The 22,210-nt window shown below is 41.9% G+C and overlaps 1 protein-coding gene across 5 annotated transcripts in view; it reads right to left on the bottom strand.

Annotated features, from left to right (window-relative positions):
- Positions 1-22,210, bottom strand: part of TTC23 (tetratricopeptide repeat domain 23) — a 128,308-nt gene that overhangs the window by 95,816 nt on the left and 10,282 nt on the right. For 2 of the 5 annotated variants that reach the window (XR_006680700.1, XM_045296481.1), the window contains exons 1-5: positions 21,822-21,950; positions 9,570-9,769; positions 5,494-5,617; positions 2,246-2,396; positions 1,965-2,090 (exon numbers count right to left, since the gene is read on the bottom strand). Coding sequence is in view for 4 of the 5 variants with exons in the window: in XM_045296481.1 (XP_045152416.1) it covers positions 1,965-2,090; positions 2,246-2,396; positions 5,494-5,617; positions 9,570-9,769; positions 21,822-21,870 (650 nt within the window). In the remaining variant the exon portion in view is untranslated. Of the gene's footprint in view, positions 1-1,964; positions 2,091-2,245; positions 2,397-5,493; positions 5,618-9,569; positions 9,770-14,130; positions 14,154-21,821; positions 21,953-22,210 lie in introns of those variants that run through there. The other 3 variants (XM_045296483.1, XM_045296482.1, XM_030887368.2) reach the window with 3 other exon arrangements.

The following is a 22,210-nucleotide window of genomic DNA, read 5'->3' as shown; positions in this document are numbered from 1 at the left end:
ATACTAAACCTATAAATATATGCACATAGATCTATTTCCCCATCCTCATATATAAATATATTTGCATATGTACATGCCTTTATCTATTCTTCTATAAATGCCCTTTGGGTATTGGCCATTTTTAATCAGAAAATCATTTGGGTTACTATACTGGGAATGACAAATTCAAAAGGAATGGTGTTTTTTTGGCAAAAAGAACATTTTAAGTCCTTTCTTGAAATACAGTGCTGCCTGTGACAAGACAATATCTATACACATACATGGAAATTCCATTTTTATAACCATGATTCAAATGTATACACCAAACACTAGGGTTGTAATGACGAAATGGAATTCTACCAATTATTTCAATCTGAAATTGATCAAACATGCACTCAATATACAGTGGTAATTATTGGCCACTGGGATGCAAATGTTACAGACAAAGAGGAAGGAACAGTAGTTGGAAGTATGGTCTCGGTGACAGAAACAAAGCTGGAGATTGCATGACAGAACTTTGCAAGACCAATGCTTCTTTATTGCAAATATCTTTTTCCAATAAGATAAAATACACCTGGACTTCACCAGATGGAATACACAGGAATCAATATGATAAATCTGTGGAAGAGACGATAGAGACCCTCGATATGGGCCAGCGGCTGACTGTGGAACACACCATCCTGTGCTCATATGCAAATTCAGGTTGAGGTTGAAGAAAGTTATAACAAGTCCACGAGAACCAACATACAACCTTGAGTATATCCCACCTGAATTTTGAGAGCATCTTAAGAAGAGATTTGAGAGGGCGGGTTGGAATGGGGGAACTGATTACAAGGATCTACCTATAGCCTCATCCCTGGGGGATGGACAACAGAAAAGTGGGTGAAGAGAGACATTGTCAAAAAGAGATATGAAAAAATAATAATTTGCAAATTATCGAGGGTTCATGAGGGAGGGGGGAGCGGGTAGGGAGGGGGAAAATGAGCTGATGCCAGGGGCTTGGATAGAGAGCAGATGTTTTGAGAATGATGAGGGCAATGAATGTACAAAGGTACATTACAAAATGATGTATGTATGGATTGTGATAAGAGTTGTATGAATATTAAAAAAAAGAATATTATCATCTTTAATACCCTAGGGGAAAATAATAATAACACTCTTAAGAGAATAACTCAGTAAGTTGTCAAAGGAATTATAACATAGAAGGAACTTCCTTTTTGGTGAAACATTAATCAAAGTGTTCATAAAATGTAAAAATACAAATGTGAATTTAGATGAGAAAATTTTGTGCTTTAGAAAATGTTCAATTCAGAGAAATCTGATATAAATCATGTAGCACTTAAAAAAAAAGAATAGGTTTGAATCACTGAACACTAATGACAGAATACCTCACAAGATGTGGGATGATATCAAGAACATCGTATATGAAGAAAGCAAAAGTCGCTAAAAAGGTAAGGAAGAAAGAAGAGACCAAAGTGGACGTCAGAAGAGACCCTGAAACTTGCTCCAGCGGAGTCCACCTGTGCACGCAGCTGGGGAAGGAAGTAAACCGAATGGTAGCACCACTGCCCACCCCGGCCTGCCTCCCTGCGGACTTCAAGCTTTTATGTTTCTTCCAGCTGGGTTTGCTTGATGACTATGGATAAGGAGACAAACACAGAGCATCACTGTGAATTTGGTTATGTGTTCAGTGTTTTCCTGTGAGGCTCTCACAGTCAAATCACTCTATGGAGGTAACTTAGACTGGGGCTGTGGGGAGAAAGAGAAGAGTATGGGTGGGGGTTGAACAGCAGAAAGGACCCAGCAGTGCACGTGGAAAGTTTCCCTCCTGGGCAGTGTACTTCAGCTGCTCTGGCATGGCTGTGTTCCTCTTTCACTTCTGGACCATCACCACAGGGCTGCAAGGGGTCTCCCAACACGAAGACAGATTTTATTGGCAAAGACCCTCCAACCATGCCCTATGCAGGCGGGAAGTTGGCACTTACTGTGCTGATGCCAGCTTGAGTTGTGCTTGCATTTCTACCCATTCTTCCTTTATAATTCTTCCACACTGCAGTAGCTCCCTCGACAGTCTCTCTGCTTTTCCCAGGTTCTCTGAAGCTTCCTTAAATCTGAGCTGTGTTCAGGAAAGGTTAGACCAGGTTCAACATCCTGAAATCCCAGTCCTTAGACTTTTGGGGCTCACACTTTCTGAGCCATCAGTCAACTGTTTAGTAAAGTCAGGGAGTGAAATATATGATTCGAATGATTATATGTAAAAGGATACTTTTGAAGTGAGGTCAAGGCTCTAGCCATGGTGTGAAAAAGTTCAACTGAACATTTGAAAACATCTGTATTGTTGCTGAAGGAAAACTCGATGGAGTCGGTGAGAATTTCTTGGGCTTTTTCTATATGTTGTTTTGCTTGCAGCGGCAACCCTGTGAACAAAGAAAACGAGGCCTCCGTTTCTCTTCCCTACTGCTGGATGGGGATTTGGTGGTTTACAGCCAGGAACCTAGCAAGATCCCTTCCCACCTCATCCAGTAGTGCATGGAAGGGCCTGTGAGCAGCACTTCCAGGAGTCTCCACACGAGACCACACGAGACAGGGGCAGGTGACGACATCACAGTCTGCTTCCCTAAAGATGCCATCCTGACCAAATAGCAAAGATGTGTTTTACATTGAGCACTCTAGGTAGACCTTTCCAAAAGTGGTCCTTCTAGAAATAAAACAAACAGAACAAGCTGGAGCTGAACAGCTTTGAAACCTCCCCAACATCAATATGTTATAAATAATTACAAAAAAAAAAAAAGAAACTAAATGGGATACAAAGGGCTATATCCTTCTGGGTCAGAAGGAAGATAGATCCTCGTGAATTTTAATGCTGGCTTGTGACAGTCATCTTAATAAAACAGTAATTTTTTTAAAAAGTGTAATCTTCATTTCACCCATTTAAAACCATCGCTTTACAGGGCACCACAAAAAATTACCAATACAACTCCTAGGAGGCAAGAGACTAACGTGTAACAATCGCTTATTCCTGAAACAAACTGGCGAGTAAGAGCAGGAAATTCGTGCATCCCAGTGTTCTGTCAGCAGAGATTTGCCAAGTTGCTAAGATGCTGAGTAGGTTTCAGCGGCGTCTCCAGGCCGAGGCAGACTAGGAAGATAGGCCTGGTGGTATACTTCTGCGAACTAGCTAATGAAAACCCTGTGGGTCATGATGGTCTGATCTGCTACCACCCACGGAGATGGCACAAGCCTGAGCCGGGCTTCATTCCATTGTGTGTGGGGTTGCCATGCGCCAGGCTGACTCAACAGCAGCTAACAACAGTGCTCCTCTATGCTCCTCGCTCTGACCCACCTCCCTTCCTCATAGGCTTACTCCCACCCATACCCTAGTCTTATGTTTGTAACTGCATGGAATTGAATCCCCAGTCTCTTAAGAAAACCTGCCAAAACATGAAGCCAATTCTGTCCACATGTCAACAGAAGAATATATCATCTCTTAAAGAAAATCAAGTGGAAGACATTCATGTGAGAGTGCTTACTGAATTTTGTTTGCCTTGAAAAACGATTTCAAGGAAATATAATATTTAAAAATGTAATGAATAATTTTATCTGAAGTAGAATATGAAATTTCTTCATTAAAATAATATTTTTTAAAAATATATAAAATAACTGAAAAATTGAATGGATATTGGTGGGTATAGCTTTAAAATATGATGTCATTTTCTGGAATTGAAAAGTAAAATACCACTTTTAAATTACAATAACCGAGTCAAGCACAAACAAAAAACAACAAAAAACCCTATTCCTTTGTAAGAGTGTAATCTCCTGGTGGACAGGCTTTTGTCTGCCTTGTTTGCTGCTATATCCTCATCACCAACTGCGGTGCTTAGCAGTACGAGATAATAAAACTTGTATTAAACAAATGTTAAATGAGTATAGTTATAGATTTAATTGACCAGATATCTATTAGTGTCAATTATGCATGAAATATTACAAATGGTATGGCAGGCTGTATTTTTTCTATCATGACCCATGCCCTCAAAGAACTTACACTCAGTTTATAGTTTTGGATGAGGTTTAAGAATGGCTCTGGAGACGCATAGCCCAGATCGAATTCCTTGCCCCACGACTTGCTATGAACACAGTTTCTTTAACTCTAAATGGGAGTAATGACATAGCCCACCTAACACAAGATGGTGAAGATTAAATGAGAATGTGCATAAACAAGTTTGATTAGTGCTTGCCAATCATAAGAGCTTAATAAACATTAGATTAAAAACAAACCATTAAATAAGAAAAGAGTATTGACATAGGAAAGGCAGAAGGCTAAGGGTAAAGATCATCACTTGGGGCTCCAAACGCCAGGACTCTGGGCCTAGCAATGGTGCTCCCGTGCTGTCCCAGGATAGGAGAACAGTGCGACCTGGAGCAAGTGGCTTCCACCCGGTCTGTGCTTCTTCTGACTTTGATCAGGGGCGGAATTCAACTGGATAACCTCTGAGATCCCCTTTGGCTCTAAAAGCCTTTGAATCTAACAGGCAGGATAAGTCTAAAATCAGATGTGACCAAATTTGGCAATTGAATTCTTGACATTGTTATTTTTGTATATATATTATCTGTTCACTGGAACAATCATGGAGAATTAGTCTCACATTATTATCATTGAGTAGTCTTATGTTCTTAACTACACGGAATTGCATCCCCAATTTATGGGAGCAGAAAGCCTCATCCTTATATACTGGAAGTCTGCTGATCTTCTCTCTCCATATCCACTCTCTCTCCTATTTTCCTTTGGGGACATCACAGGGCTTTATCTGAGGCCAATCTCTCCCCGGGGATCCAGCGGAAGCAAAAGATGTTGGCACACAACCCAGTTAGAATGCTCAGATTGTGGGGTTTGGTGGAAGAGACCTTCTTTTTCTCTGGGGAATGCTGAAGAGGCCAGCCTAACGCGGCTGGTTACCTCCTTGACACCACGCAGACAAAGCTTGGCTAAGAATGGAGCCAACACAGAAAAAATTATTGCCGAGAAAGTGGAAGGAGAGAAAGACTAAAATCTTGATCCCATGGTGGAAACCCCCGGATCTGATGGGTTTTATCTTGGGATTTTTCAGTGGTACGAATCAACAAGTCCCCCTTTGGTTTATGCTTTCGATTTGTTCGGTCACTTGCAATAAAGAGGCTCTCAATCCACATGAATGTGATTGGACCCCACTCTGGGCACATGCAGTGCGCCCCGGGCTCTGCCACATGCCTTCAGAGCTAACAGAGTAATTCTCTCCCAAGAACACTAGTCTTAAGATCACCAAAAGCAAAACTAAGAAGGAGTGAAATCTTTTCCCCTTGACTTTTTACATATACTTGCTATATATTCTCCTGACTACTTATAACAGGAAGCTACTTCCCAAGGTTTGAAGAGGAAACTATCCAAGAAAATGTCATCATTTTAGTTAAATATGAATCAAATTTGGGAAGAGATCAGAACACAAATAACTGCTCCCCTGCAGTCTGAGAAGAGCTCACCTTTCAACTGGAGGTAGCCTTGAGCCAGATTAACATAGGCCTCTGCTAGTTTCCAATGTGAGTCACCATAGCAAATTCTTGTCAATGCAACACAACGCACAAGCTCCTGGATGGCTTGTTTGTACTATGAGGAAGAAAATATGGGGTTAGCATTAATATACCCATTCAGAGTCATCACACTTATCGGGACCCTGTAGGACAGAGCAAAACTGCCGCACTGGGTTTCCAAGGCTGTGAATCTTTAGGGTAGCAGAAAGCCTCTTCTTTTCCCCACAGAGTGGCTGGTGGGTTCAAACTGCTGACCTAGTGGGTAGCAGCCCAATGCATAATGCATCAGAGCTCCTTTGCGTCAAACTCAACTCAATGGCCACGGGTTTGGTTTTTTGTTGTTGTCAATTATTAAGAGTTGTAAAGGAGCAAAATTAAATTCTGTAAGTCTATATAGGACACCTACTAAGGGTAGACCTTGTTCTAAACACTTCTAGCACATCAGAAAACAAAACAGACTAAGATAAACATTCCTGCCATTGGAAAGTTATATTCTGGCTGTGTAAACAAGAAATTATTTGGTGCACTTAGAGACCCCTGGATGGTACAAAAATGGTTTAGCACGCAGCTACTAACTGAAATGTTGCAGGTTCAGATCTACCCACAGGAACCTTGGAAGAAAGGCCTAAGGATCCACTTCTGAAAGATCCTAGACACTGAAAACTGTGCGAGCCTGACACAAAGAGAAGAGGAACATGCGGAGCTGCTTCAGTGGAAACTGGTTTGGGTTTGGTATAAAAAGAACCACTGCCATCACGCTGATTCTAATCCGTACCTTGTGATAGTTGTTTTTTTGTGCCAACATGACTCCCGTAGGAACATGTAAGCAGAGTTTAGTTTATTAATCAGGCTGCAGCTTGACTGGAGGGCAACCAAGATAAATGGCTCTTTCTCTTTCTTCCTGGTGATCAGACCGGCAAGCTGCTGCCTGGGTTAGCTGCTCTGCCTCAACTGTGTGCTGCACTACCTGTGGGCCAAGCTAACCAGTGGATCATGGTGGATCCTGTTGTCGTGCTATGCATCACTACATCTTGAAATTCCAATCCTGACCTGCTTCGAGATGCTGCTGCTGTGCTACTGGCCTCTGCTATGCCTCGACAGCACATCGTCCTGCTGTTGCCGCCCCACTTTGCCATGTCTGCTGCCTGCAGGGCCGACAGTGCTCATCTTGCCTGCAGACAGACTCTGTACCTCCTGCCAGCCACTTCGCTGTCTGCTTCCTTGACCTTGGACCAGAGGTTGGTGTGAGTAGGAAGGACCTTCAGTGTAGTACCTGTCCCACCAACTTGAGTTGAATTGAGTCCTCCATACTGCTCTTTGGATGAATTAGCTATTGTATTCTTCTCTATATAAACCCATCCAGATAGATATATAGACAATCATAAGTGTCCTGGTTTTGTTTCTCTTGAGAACCCTGCCTAACACATACTGACTTATACAAACTTTCTGAGACTAAATCTTCATGGGAGCAGAGGTCTCATCTTTCCCTTGCGGAGTAGCTGGTGGTTTTGAACTGCCAGCTTTGATGTTAGGAGAACAACTATATGTAGTGCACTTGAAGGTGAAAAAGGTAGTGGAGTAAAGATTCTTCTTTATTTCTTCTTTTCCAAAAAGAAAAAAAGCAGAACAGACATCTTATTAGTGCTTCGATTTTCCAGCCGCCCATCAATAAACAACTACTATACACAGCATATTCAGATATAATAAGTGGACAAATGGTAAGAGTTTCCAACTGCAATTTAGTTCTCAGCTCAAATATTTTCCTTAGCGGCATATAATTGTAGCATAGCAAGTTAGATGAGCAACCCTGACAAACACTTGCTGTTTGTGGTTTTAAACGCATTTTATTGAAGGAGTGGGAAGTACTTTTCCATCCCCTTCCTTCGAATCAGGACTTTCTGTTTAACAAGAGAATAGGGCAGAAGTGATGCTGCGCTTCTTGGGGCAACTTCCACTTTCTGGCTCTTGGAACCCTGCCACCCTACTTTGAGGAAACCCACACTCCCCTATGGAGAGGGCCACCTGGAAAAGATCGGATAGCCAGAACCAATTAGTCAGCCCCGCGCACACAGCACGGCCCAGGACATGCTGCATAGAGCAGAGCTGACCACGCCCCACTGAGCTCTGTGTAGATCACAGGTCCATGGGCAGCATGAGTGACTGTTTCCTTCAAGCCACTAAGTTGTAGGGTGCAATACATAACCAGGATGCAAGGCAGAAGGCAAGAGACGAAAGAGCTAATTAAAGAAGGGGGCAAAGCAAAGGAAGAAAAGTAGGTCATAGTTACAGAGGAGATACAGAAGGCTAAGGATGAACGCCAGTAAATATTTATGTTCAGAGCACCTATGTTTCCAAAGAAGGCACGTTCACCTTGAAACAACATACTTCTAACAAAAAGATAGAGGACCACAAGAGAGTCACTTTTGCAGCAATTTTAAGGATTAGATGGCCTATAAAATGACATTTATTGAATGTATAAATGTGCTTTACACAATTGATGTATGGATTGTGATAAGAGTCGTATGATCCCTAATAAAGTGATTAAAAATGACATTTATTGGGATAATTAGGAAGTTGAGGGTAAGGTTCAAAGATTAGCTAAAAATACTGTACGAATATCAATTTCCTATTTTCAATCACTGATCTGTGGTTATGTAGAAGAATATCTCTGTTCTTATGAAAGATTCACTGAGGTGTTTAGGGGAAAAGACCATAACATCTGGAACTTACTCTGATAGTTCGGAAAAATAATTAAACAGATAGAAAGGGGGATAGGAAGGGAAGAAAAATAACAAAAGCAAATGTTAACATTTGTTAAATTATAATTTTTTCTCTAAGTCTAAAAAATAAAAAAGGTTTAAATAAAAAATTATCTACCCCCGCAAATGTCTTGAAGTAGATTACATTAATCGTTTGCTGAAACTGCTTTAAGGCTTCCTAGGACATTTAGCTTGAAGCCTGAACTCCTTATGGTAGCCTGCAGGCCCCAAAAGATCTGACTGCTTCCTCTTCTCGGAGCAGCCTGAGGTGATCTGCCAAATGGTTCTCTACTCAATTGACTCAGAAAACCCCACAAAATCACACAAATCAAGAGGGCTGAATCTTCAGGTCCATTTTAAGAACACCCATGAAACCGCCCAGGTCAGCAAGGGGATGCGTATTCAGAAAGCCACCAACTATTTGAAAGATGTCACTTGGCAGAAGCAGTGTGTGCCCTTCCAGTGTTACAATGGTTGAGTTGGTAGGTGTGCCCAGGTCCAACAGTGAGGTTGGACTCAGGGTCGGTGGCCCAAAAAGAGTCCTGCATTTTTGCTGCACATGCTTAAACATGCAGAGTGCTGCTGAACTTATGTTTAGAGGTGGATTCTCTTGGGCATTGAGCACATCCAGGAGACCAAAGCCCCAAGATGTGCCACCGGACTTACGCGCTCATGGTCATTGAATGACTGACATGACCCTGACTGAGAAGGAACACATTGTTCCTAAACCAGAAGAGGAGGCTTCTCAGAAGAAAAGATCTCCCAGAAGAAGTGGAAAAACTTATGGCTCAGGACAAAATGAAACTTAAAATAAGAGCTAATAAAAGTTTAAAAAACAAAAAGAAAGAAAAGATCTGACTGCCTCTCCAACGGCCTCGCGTGTGAACCCACTGGCTTCCTCTCCACCGCGCCCAGGCCTCTCCGGCAGGGCTCACAGGGACAGCACTGCTCCTGCTCCCGCGGGCGTTTTCCCTGGGAGACTCCCGCTGGGGTCTTCCTCATTTTCAGACCTCAGACCCTATTTCACCTGTTCCTCGAGGCCCCGCCCTGACCACCCTACTCAAGATGGGCCCACTCTGCTTCCTCCACCTCTAATCACCTGTTTTCCCGAGTCAGCTTCTGGGCTTACAGCCCAGGGTAGCACCATCATTTGTGTGCCATAGTGAAATGTACTCTCTGATAACACTCTCGCACATCAAATTCCTGCCAGTCTTACGTCGTGACTCACTCACCAGAGTACAGTATAGCAAACCCCCACAGGCTCCTTACACAGTGACTGCTGGAATAGGACTTGGCTCTTTCTTCACAGAGCTGCAGCTTCTCCCGAGGAGGCTGGAACAGGGCAGTCTGCGGCAGCTTGGCTTGGGTCTTCTTTCTAGGCACCAGGCTGACCGCAGCAACAACTTCATCGAGGTGGTTGAATGTGTGCATTTCTTCTGCTTCTTGCATATTTTTATATACATTGCCCACTAATTTTCAAATAAAAATAACAATGTCAATGTTAATATCCATAGTTAATTTTAGAAATACACTTTTTCCCTCTTAGAAATGGAAGCTATGTATCTAGGATACTTCCAACACTATATCTCTCACTTGTTTTAAATTAGTGGCATTGTAACGGAACAGATTATGGTGTCTAGAATTGCTTTCTTTGTAAAACCTACAGGCTAGTGTCCACTTACAACTGAACTGAATATTCTGGTTGATTGAAATCAAATAAAAAACATATACTATGTATGCAATGCCAGCAGAAATGTGCTGAGCCCCACTAACTCCCCACAAGCCCAGATGAGATCAGCTGAACTCTAACTGATCCACAGACCCAGGAGGGATCAACATGAATGACTGTTAGACTTCCACTTCTGGTCTGGATGGAACAATAAGGATTGACTTCATCTCCTACTTGAAATAACCAACCAAACAAATAAGAATGTCTATAAATGCAAAAAGAAAGAAAACAAGAGAGAGAGAGGGAGAGAGAAAGGCCAGAGACCAAAGTTATAAAATAATGGTTTCTAAAACATAAGACACCAAGCAGGGACACAGTAATTTCTGAGAGATGGAGAATAAAACCCAGGTGAAACTTCTGGTTATGCCAGCTTATTGCTGTGTGATAGTGTGCAGGCTGAGGTGCAGGGAAGGGGCACTCCAAAGGAAGCCAAAGCATAACCTGATTTGAGAAAACAGGGATGGGAGCCAAGGGAGATGGAGAGTGGAATTTGTGGACAGGTCACTGGGGGGAAGAGAGCTGTGCAGAGCTGTAGAGCGTGGACCCCGAAGATTAGCAGAGAGATTGATCCAGTTTGGGAGAGATTACTGTTAAGTCTGAGTCTGGAGATGGGATTACCCGACAGCCATAAAGAAAACAGTGCTGACGGGCACACACGGGGTTGGCCAGGACTTATCCTCACCAGACATACTAGAAAACTCATAATTCATGAGGAATTCAGTAAAATATTCTGGAGGGTCCAACAGTGGGAATAACCATGCCTAGATTGAACATTGTTCAGACCCAGCTAACACTTCATAAAAGCAAGACTTAAGAGGATCCAATTATTTCTAAGTACTATAGAGCAAAACTCAAAGCTGTTTATGGTTGAAACTGACTGAAAACTGGCAGAGATGTTAAAAATAGACAGAAAGGCATTACAATCATTATTATAGCTACATTCTATATTCTCAAAAAGTTAAGTAGAGACATGGGGGGAGGAGACTCAAGTTAAACTTCTAGATATAAAAATTAAAATGTGTAATGTGCAAATTGCAATAGATGGAGTTGATGAAACTTGAAGATGGCAATAGAAACTATCCAAAATGAAAAAGAGTAGTGAGCTGTGACATGGCTAACTGTGTACATACTGTGTATATATATATATATATATAGTTTCAGAGCAGAAGATGGAGGAGGAGGCACCAAAAAATCCGAAGAAATCATGGTGATTCCCCACCCTCCCCCCCAAAAAAATTGCAGGAAAATCCAGAGATCTAAGAAGTACAATAATCATGAAATACAAAAAAGAAAAAAGAAACAAACATAAAGAAATGACACCAAGGCAAATTGAAATTTAATTGTTCAAATCTATAATACAGAGATACTATTAGACATAGCCAGAGGGGAAAGGCACATTGAGTACAAAGGAATAAAGATATGGAAGCCAGAGAATTCCTGGAGGAAACAAGCACACAGGATAATAACGTAGTACTTTCAAAATAGAGATATAAGGCTACCAAGGTGTGAGTTTACATCAGTGAGAATATATTTCTAAAACAAACTGAATGAATTCTCCACCAAACAATTTGCACTACAGTATTCTCAAGGGAATGTCACAGGAAGTCTTTCACGTGGAAGGAAAATGAGAGCAACGGGAAATTGAGATGACGCAAAATCGCACAGAAGAGTGGAAATGGCAACTACAGGGCACGTGGATAACGCTGTTTCCATAATACGTAAATAATCAATGAAGACTGTGTAAACAAAAATCATGGATTTGGGGATTTATAACAACTAGACCAATAAACAACATCACGATAAAAAGACAAGCATTGAAGTCGCCAAGGATTTCATTTTACTTGGATCAACAATCAACATTCATAGAAATAGCAGTTAGGAAATCAAACAACATATTGCATTGGGGAAATGTGTTCAAAAGACATCTTTGAAGCATTAGAGCAAATGTATCACTTGGAGGAGTAGGTGTGCCTGACCCAAGCCACGGCATTGTCAATGGACTCACATGCATGTGAAAACTGGGGAAGCATCGAGTTATCCGAATGACGGTGTTGGCTAAGAATATTGAATATGCTATGGATTGGCAGGAGAATGAACAAATGTCTTGGAAGAAGTACAGCCAGAAGGCTCCTTCGAATCAAGACTAGCTTGATTGTATTTCATGTACTTTGGATACCTTGAGAAGAACCTCGAGCTTGGTAAAGTAGAGGGTCAGCAAAAATGAAGACCTTTAACAAAATGGATCGTCACAGTGGCTGCAACAATGGGTGCAGACATAACAACTGTGAGGGTGCTGTAGGACCCAGCAGTGTGGTGCTTAGGTTGCTGTGAGTCAGAACCAACTCGGCAGCATCAAACAACGACAACAACACATGAAGAAGTAAAATAAATAGCAATAACATAAAAGCTCGTGGTCATCAAGCAGATTGCAACCCAACAGGGCAGAGCAGAACTGCCCCTGTGGGATTCTGCGTCTGTACATCTTTATGGAAATAGAAAGCTTCATTGTTCTCCTGGGGGGAGTAGAAATGAGGTTCTATTCTCAACGTGAGGGAACCCTCATGGTAAAGGGTTTAAGTCTGAAGCACCCACCCCCAGCTGCTCTGTGGGAGAAAATGTGGCAGTCTACTTTGCAAACTCTATGGGGCAGCTCTAATCTGTTCAATAGGGTTGCTGAGTGTCAGAATCAATTTGGCAGCAAGGGTTTGGTTTTTTCATTTTCTACATGAAAGTAAACTAAAGATATATAGTACAAACCCTGTAACAACCATTAAAATAAAATGGAGATAAAAATTGAGCTAAAAATAATCTGAAAGCCCAAGTATAGGCTATCTATAAGAAATCATTTTAATTATAAAGACATGAATGGGTTAAAAGTAAAGGACATAAATTAATATGATATCCTATACTTAATAAAAAATACACTTGGAATGTCTATCTTAATCTCATATATCAATGCAATCAATCAAGAAAAAGAATTGCCAGGTGTCCAGATTAGAAAGGAAGCAGTAAAACTGCCTTTATTGACATATTTCACAGCAAAGCCTGATGTCAGGGATGAAGAAGGTCATTTCATAATGACAAAGTGTCAATTTCTTCAAAGACTATGTTGTTAGGTTCCAATTCATAGTGGAACTATATATAACAAGATGAAATATTGCCCAGGCCTGCACCATCCCCACAATTCCACTGAGCTCATTCTTGCAGCCGCTGTGTCAATCCATTTCCTTGCGTATAGGAGGTGACTGAAAATACCATGGCAAGAATCCAAGTATTGCCTCCTCCCTGGGGGGTGGACAGCAGAGAAGAGGGCAAGGGAAACATCGGAAAGGGTAACATGACAGAACTATAATAATTTATGAACTATGAATGGTTCATGAGGGAGAGGGGAGGGGGGATGGAGGGGGAAATGAGCAACTGATATTAGGGGCTAGAGTGGGAGGCAAATGTTTTGAGAATGACAACAAATGTGCATATGTGCTTGACACAATGGATGTATGTATGGATTGTGATGAGAATTGTACGAGCCCCCAATAAAATAATTAAAAAATAAAAAAAATAACATGGCACGGATCCGGTCCAACTTAGTCCTCAAAGTAACATCTTTGATTTTTAACACTTGAAAGAGGTTGCTGTATAGTGATTAAGCATTGGACTGCTAAATTCACAGTCAGCAGTTCAAAACCACCAGCCTCTCTTTGGGAGACAGTTGAAGGTTTCTAATCGCGTAAAGAGTCACAGTCCTGGAAATCCACAAGGGCAGTTCTACCCTGTCCCACGAGTCTCTCGGAGTCAGAACTGACTCCACGGCAGTGAGTTGAGTTTTTGCAGCAGATTTAGTCAATGCAAGATGTCATCTGATGTAGTGAATACTTCCACAGGAAATGATTGCGAATACAAGTAAAATGAAATCTTTGGCAATGTGTTAGTCTGCGTTGACTAGAGAAACAAATCCATAGACACTCATATGTGTATGAGTGAATTTATATCAAAGAGCAATTGTACATTAAGAAAACATCCTAGCCCAGTCCAGATCAAGTCTATAAGTCTGATATTATCCCATACATCGATACTAGTCCATAAATTCCTCTTTAGACTCACACAGCCATGCAATAATGCTTGAATTCAGGATGATCACAGGCCAGTGGGTGGAAAGTCTTGTGGATCCAATGGTGGTAGAAGCATCTCAGCACTGGCATGGATCTCCACGTGGCTCCTCCAGCTCCAGGGCTCTGGCGCCATCAGCCTAGCTCCATGTGGCTTGTCATCAGGAATATAAAGCAGAGAATGTGACTGGCCTCCAGTGAGCTATTTATATTTGTTGCGCCTACAAATGAAGTCTTCAAGCAGCAACCTGATTGACAGGCTAGACTCCACCCCTTCTCAAGTTGACATTATGTAACTGCCACAGACAACCTCAATATTTTCTCCATTTACCATGATGTTGCTTACTGGGACAATTGTGGGATTCCCCTCCCTTCTTTCTTATTTTAAGGCATAGCCCATACTGAAGGCTGTATTCTTTCATCTACATCATTAAGCTCTTCAAGTTTTCTTCATTTTCAGCAATCAAGCTTCTGTCATCTGCATACCACTGGTTGTTAAAGGACATACTATCATAATTTTTATACAACTGTTAAGGATTGAGTTGTGTTCCCCTAAAAATATGTGTTTTGAATCCTAAGTCCAAGATCTGTGGTTATAAGCCCACTTAGGAATGGGTTTTCTTTGATAAGCGTATCAGCAGAGTATATTTTGTCAGACATCTTTCAGATATTAAAATGACAAATTACGTATAGAGGAACAAGCAGAGATGGAGGAAGAGATGTCAAACAAAGGAAATAATGACCTTCCTCCAGACAACAGAGAAAGCCTTTCCCTCGAGCAAGCACCCTAAATTCAGACTTCTAATCTCCTAATTGTGAGAAGTCTATTGGTTAAAGCCACCTACTTGTGGTATTTCTGTTATAGCAGTTCTAGAGAATTAAGACAATATACCTAAAAATGGTTTGAAAATGTGACCAAATGTTGATAAAATTGTGAACAGAAACAAATAAAATGTGCTAGATCCCCTCCCCTAAAACAAGAATAGAATACACATTCTTTTTGCATGTACATGGACATTAACCAAGAAACACACTGAGCCATAAAATGCATTTCTAAGAATTCAAATCACACAAAGTATATTCTCTGATCCCAAAGAAATTAAAATGCGAATTAGTAACAAAAATATACCTGGAAAATATCCAAATATTGACAAATTGATAATACATTTCTAAACAAACCAATGGCCTAAGAAGATGTCAAAGGGAAATTTGTAAGTATTCTTAATTAAATGAGTATGAAAATACAATATATAAGAATTTGAGGCATAATGCTAAAGCAGTTTTTAGGGGAAATATTATTTTTATTTATTTTAAAAATCGTTTTATTGGAGGCTTGTACAACTCTTATCACAATCCATCCATCCATCCATTAGGTCAATCACATTTGTACATTTGTTGCCATCATCATTCTCAAAACATTTGCTTTCTGCTTGAGCCCTTGTTATCGGCTCCTTTTTCCCCCTCCCTCCCTGGTCCCCCTCCCTCATGAACCCTTGATAATTTACAAATTATTATTTCATCATATCTTACACTGTCCGACGTCTCCCTTCACCCACTTTTCTGTTGTCCATCCCCCAGGGAGGAGGTTATATGTAGATCCTTTTAATAGGTTTCCCCTTTCCACCCTACCCTCCCTCCACCCTCCTAGTTTCACCACTCTCAGCAGTGGTCCCGAAGGGACCATCTGTCCTGGACTCCCTGTGTTTCCAGTTCCTATCTGTACCAGTGTACATCCTCTGGTCTATCCAGATTTGTAAGGTAGAACTGGGATCATGATAGTGGGGGGGAAGGAAGCATTTAGGAACTAGGGGAAAGTTGTATGTTTCATCATTGCTACCCTATGCCCTGACTGGATCATCTCCTCCCTGCGACCCTTCTGTAAGGGGATGTCCTGTTGCCTACAGCTAGGTCTTGGGTCCCCAACCTGCACTTGGGTCCCTTCATTCACAATAATTTGATTTTTTGTTCTTTGATGCTTGATACCTGATCTCTTCAACGCCTCGTGGTCACACAAGCTGGTGCGCTTCTTCCATGTGGTCTTTGTTGCTTCTCAGCTAGATGGTCATTTGTTTACCTTCAAGCCTTTAAGACCCCAGACGCTTTATCTTTTGATAGTCGGGCTCCATCAGCTTTCTTCATCATATTTGCTTATGTATCCACTTTGTCTTCAGCGATCGTGTCGGGAAGGTGAGCCTCATGGAATATCAGTTTAATAGAACAAAGTATTCTTGCATTGAGGGAGTACTTGAGGGGAAGTAGGGGAAATTTTATAGCATTAAATGACTACATTGGAAGAGAAGAGAGGTCTCAAATTTATGACCTTATGTTCAAGAAAGTGGAAACAGGAGAGAAAATTAATCTCAAAGCAGATGATATGAATTAGTAAACTAAAAAATAAAGGTACATTCACAAACTAATCAATAGCATGAATTGATTTCTATTTGAGTAATAAGACAATGAGAGATTACTGTTAAAGAGTTTACAAATATTAGAAGGTTAAAAAGCATATTATGAACATCTTTAGGCCAATAAATTTAACAAGTTAGATAAATGGATAAATTCTCTAACCAATTAAAAAAGCTCACTCAAGAAGAAATAGATAACTAAAAAAACCTTAAATCAACCGATTTCATCTCAATTCAAACCCTAGCTTTTCCCCCTTTAAATATTGAGTAATTGCTCCTAAAGATCCTATGAAAAAGCAAAGGGCCTCATTCATTCACTGCCCTGGCACTAACTGACGCACTGTAACCCTACAGGATGGGGTAGGGCTGCTCCTGGGGAGTTCTACTTTCAAGAGTATAAATCTTCATGGGAGTAGAAAGTCTCATCTTTTTACCGCAGTGGATGGTTGTTTCAAACTGCTAACCTTGCAGTTAGCAGCCCAACACTGTGCCACTAGGGCTCCTGCAAAGGACCTACACCAGTCAAAACATTATTTTAAACCAAGAAAAAAGCTGGGGAATAAACACTACTTTTTTCAATCCTAATTCTGAAGCTACAGTAACCAAGGCAGTTGGCATTGCTGCAAAGATAGACAAAAAGATCCTTGAAACAGAAAGAAGCGTTCAGAAATGGACCTGCACCTATATGAGTAATTGATCACTGACAAATTTGTAAAGGGAGTTCCATGGAGGAAAAAAAAAGTAGAGGGAATAATTAGCAAAAAGTCGGACGTGGGAAGTTCAAATGGGTGTTTGATTAGCGGCTGGTTGGCCAGTTCAGCTGGTATGTGTGTGTGTGTGTATGGTAGGGGGCACGGGCATGGAAAGCATACGCCAAATCAACTTTTGCTGTACGCCAGAACCGCAGGACAGATGCATATTCCACAAAGGAGCTTATTGATGAGGGGAGTCGACTCAAGCGGAAAGCACAAATACTGTCTCCACAAAAGGAAGGCTCTGATAAAATAAGCAGGTAAAAACAGGCACCCGATAATTTCTTACAGCTTTTAATATGGTTGAATACAATGTAAATATACCATCAGAGTGTTGTATGGGGCACTGTCCCAAACTGTTTTACTTGGAAATACTCTTTGGGAGGCACTCTTTATGGAACTCGTACTTCTTGAACATTCCTTGGGAGACCTTGATGTGGGGAAAGTGAAGGTCAGAGGCACTTTGGAGGCACTGATTTCAGCCTACGCATGTGAGTGCCTTCATTTGGCAGAAAGTGATAAGCCACTTGAAGGTTTGTTGTTTTTTAATCAGAAAAGCGATACATTAAAATACTGTGAGATTAGTCTTTACTTAGTAGGCAGATGTGTTATAATGAAAACTATAAGAGGCACCCACCATCTGTCAATTTGTCATTGTAGGTTGTGTGTTACCATAGTGCTGGACGCCATACCACTGGTATTGAAAACACTTGCTGGTCGTCCATGATCGAAAGATTTCAGTAGAGCTTCCAGACAAAGGCAGGTTAGGAAGAGAAACCTAGTGATCTACTTCCAGAAGTTAGCCAATGAAAATCCGAGGGATTGAGGCAGAATACTGTCTAATCTAGGCTATAATCATGAAGATGGCACCAGACCTGGAAGTATTTTGCTCTAACACGGTGTATGAGGTTACCATGAGTCACAGCCACAACCACACGAGGCAGAGTGGTCACTGAGGCCCACATTTCAGATATTCTAGGACCGCCTTGTGGTAGTTACATAATCTGGTGTCAATTTGAGGATTAAGAGTGTAGGGGTGGAGTCTAGGCTATCAATCAGGATATAGCCAATGAGGCCTCTGTGTGGGCATGGCCTTCTCCTGAGGATTCTGGGAACTCCTGTATTTCCTCCTTGGAGGTAGGAGACACACACACACTCTCTCTCTCTCTGAAAACTCCCTGTGAGACTTCCCTGAGGAGAAGTCACATGGACCTACCCTGATGCAGTCCTGGGAGCTGAAGAAGCCACTTGGAGACCCCTGCCAGGGCTAAGATGCTTACAACGGCACTGGATCCACAAGACTTCCCACGCACTGGCCTGTGATCTTCCTGCATTCGGCATCATTGCATGTGTTTCGTTAGTCTGTATCGGACATATGGGCTAATAACGGGCATATGGACTTGATCTGGACTGGGCTGGGATGTTTTCTCAATATTCGATTGCTCTTGTATATAAAACTCTTTCCTATACAAATGAGTGTTTCCCTGGATTTGTTTCTCCAGTCAATCCAGACTAACACACGCCTCGATGACATTTGCTTGAATTTTTAATACAGTACCTATCTTAATGTCACCTTAATTAATAATAAGCAACATTAGGGATTTATGTATTAGCTATATTTTCTCATATATATTAAAATAAGAACATAAATATTAACAAAAATTGGTCTATGTTCCACTTAGTATCATTACAGGTCTAACCAACGGTAAATATTGCATACCTTAAGAAATTTTCAATTTGAGCAACGCTGTACAACTATTTTTAACTATGATTCACTAATCAAGAAGATTGGATCACGCTTTACTTTCTGTAGTTTACTTTCTGAGAAAACAGGCATTTTCTCCCCCAGTTAAAATTGAACTCATTCATAGGCTTCTTAAAACGTGCACTAGGAGACTCTGAGATGCCTTTCAGTCAGTGGATATGTTCTTGTAACAGCTTCTTTACCTCCAGGTTGGGTGGCGGGAATCACTGAGTGAGGGTGTCACTGCAACTTTGCAGAATGAATAGAGGTGCACATAGCCAGGGGAAGGGAAGAGAAGACGGAAATGGAAGCGATCTGAAAGGAAGCTTTACTGACACTTGAGAGCTGCTGGGATGTCCAAGTGAACGGCGAGTATGTGATAACTCGTGCCCTCCAGCAGCAGGGCTGAGTAGTTATGACAGAGAATCTACGGCCTGCAGAACTTCGGATATTTACTATTTGGATCTTTACAGAAACACTACTCACATGCAGTCTAAAAGAATGGTAATTTCATGAATGGAAGAAGCGGGATAGAGGGAAATGGTCATTTAAATAGATTCTGATGTATATTTCAGCCAGATTGAATTAGAGACGGTGGGAGCATGTTTATATACAAATATCCAATTTAGAAGTTAGAAATGCACCAGATTTGAGTGGCAGCTTTTAAAAGTTACTTTTTCCCTTTACCTTTAAGTAAATTTTAACATGTTATGCCTACTTCTAAGTAGAATGTGAGAACGCTAAGGGTAGGTGCTGAAGTAGTTAAAATAGATAAGATTACCAATGAAAATTGTGTTGGCTCCTTGATGAGCCAATATAAATCTCTGAAAACCAAACTCGCTCCCGTGGACTCAATTCCCACTCACACGGCCCCTATATAGGGTTTCCCAGGCTGCAAATCATTACGGGAGCACGCATCCTCATCTTCCTCTTACTGAACAACTGGTGGATTTGAACTGTCGATAGTTCAGTTAGCAGTCTAATGTTTACCTGACCGCTCTACCAGGGCTCCTTGTAATCCAATATAGAGCTTTCCTTTTTCACCAAAACGAAGTAAGAGTTTTGCTTTTCTACAAAAAGCAACGCGGGAAAACTTCCACATTGCATTATGTATATAGTTTGAGAATATAAAACAGAGACGGAAGGAACTAGCCAAAGGTAAAATGAGGTGACAAAAGTAAAGACTGAGTCTTGGGGGACCCTTAAATCTGTGAAAGGCCAATCCCTCCAGTTTAACATCTAAGCCTTTCCTAAACTCTGTGGTACAGAAAGCCATTGTTACCTCAGAAGTCGGCTTTTTAATAGTAAGCTCCTGCCGCCTTCGTCATCTACTCAGCTCAGTCCCTAAGGAAAGAGCCAATTCAGTAGGTGCTATGGTGTAGAGAAGGGGCAGGGGTTCCATTTTGGCTCTGTGCTGTGCCACCTGGTTGTGTGATTCGGTCTAAGTTCCCAACTGCAATTTACATAATATTTTATACTTTAACATATGTTATTGTTAAATAATAAAAGAACACATATTATTTTATATTTAACATACATTATTGTGGGTCCTTCCCACAACTGTGGGAAATACATGTTCTTACTCCCCATTGTAGAAAAAAGGACAAGACCCAGTTCCTTGCCCAATATCACAGGTCAGAATCAAAATCCTGGTTGCCTAATACTTGACTCCCCATCACATTTTTTGCCTGTCATGGGCTGATCTACAGTAGTGGGAAGCAAATACTTCTGCTTTGGAAAAGTGACTGTACTTTACAAAAACAATCACAGAAACCATGCAAAAATCCAATTGTCTCATGCTGCCTGATAATGTTGTATCCTTGAACAGGGGATATATTTGGGGCACTTACAAATGAATCTAGCTTATGTGCATGTTTTATCTGGCTAATATAACTTGTTCTTTTTTTTTTTTTTTAATGTAGCCATGACTTTGAAATTAGAAGTTTCACAAAAAGATCAAGATTTCTGGCTTCTCTTGACCTCTGGGAGCCGCGGATACCGCTGGCCCCACGTCTCCGTGACAGGAACGAGTTGAGGTGGCAGCCGGGCCTGGACACAAGGAGCACTCTAGTTCAAAAGTCGCCACCGCTCCCAACTCGTTCCGGTATGTCAGCGATCTGTTCCGGCTCCCGTGCTGGGAATATCCGAGCCAGAGTTCCTGTCCTTTCCAACTTCTCGTGACTGTGGGCATCAGGACACGGCTCTCAAAGGCTCCTCTGGACCGAGACCCCAGCCAGGCGCCTCTGCGGGCTCCAGTCTCCAACCCTTTGATTGGTGGCGGAGCACACGAGTCACTTGCACCCACACCACTCTACTTCACTGAGAAAGAAACACCGTGTATTTCCATTTCGGGGATGTTTTCAAGGCAGCAACAACAACAACGCACGTGTATCTCCGGACCAGGGAAAGCAGTCACGTCACCCGCCGGCTTCTGGAGGCATCTGCAACTGTGATCTGCCTTAAGTACCTACGGGGTGTGTGTGTGTCCATCGGTTTCAATGTGTGGAAGGGACAACATCTAAGGTCCTCAAACTGCGGCCCGCGGGCCACGTGCGGCCCGCCGAGGACATTTATCCGGCCCGCCGGGTGTTTTTGCCCCGTTTGTTTTTGACTTTAAAATAAGATATGTGCAGTGTGCACAGGAATTTGTTCATAGCGTTTTTGTAAACTATAGTCCGGCCTCCAACGGGTCTGAGGGGCAGTGAACTGGGCCCCTGTTTAAAAAGTGTGAGGACCCCCCACCCAAAGCACACCTTCAGTCTAACGCACTCTTAGGTTCACTTACTTTGAGTTATACGCTTATCAGCGACCTTTCTTTTCTTAGTAACAGCCATAGCTGGGACTTGAATCTGAGAAATCAGCTCAGGGCGCACGCACCACCCTCTTCCGGGCGGCCCGAGTGCCGCGGCCACACCTCCCGGCAGAGCCCTCAACCGCCCATCAGACACGCCCAGTCGATCCGTGGGATGCCTCTGCCAGACCTGCCTAGCAGAGTGCTGAGCCGGTCGATCATCCACAGCTCCAGGTGGCAGGAAAACGAATCTCAATCTCTGTTTCCAATGGACGATGTTAACGATATTTCGTGAGATGTCGATGGGATTAGGTATCAGGCATCAAAGAATCAGATGAAAATATCGTATCAATGTGAAGGAGGGGGAGTGCGGAGTGGCGACC

This window comes from Echinops telfairi, unplaced genomic scaffold (genome assembly GCF_000313985.2).
Source record: "Echinops telfairi isolate 266 unplaced genomic scaffold, ASM31398v2 ScPeMD7_7409;HRSCAF=8447, whole genome shotgun sequence".
Classification (NCBI taxonomy): domain Eukaryota; kingdom Metazoa; phylum Chordata; class Mammalia; order Afrosoricida; family Tenrecidae; genus Echinops; species Echinops telfairi.
The sequence above is the reverse complement of the archived record's forward strand: the minus strand, read 5'-3'. Positions and strand labels throughout refer to the sequence as shown.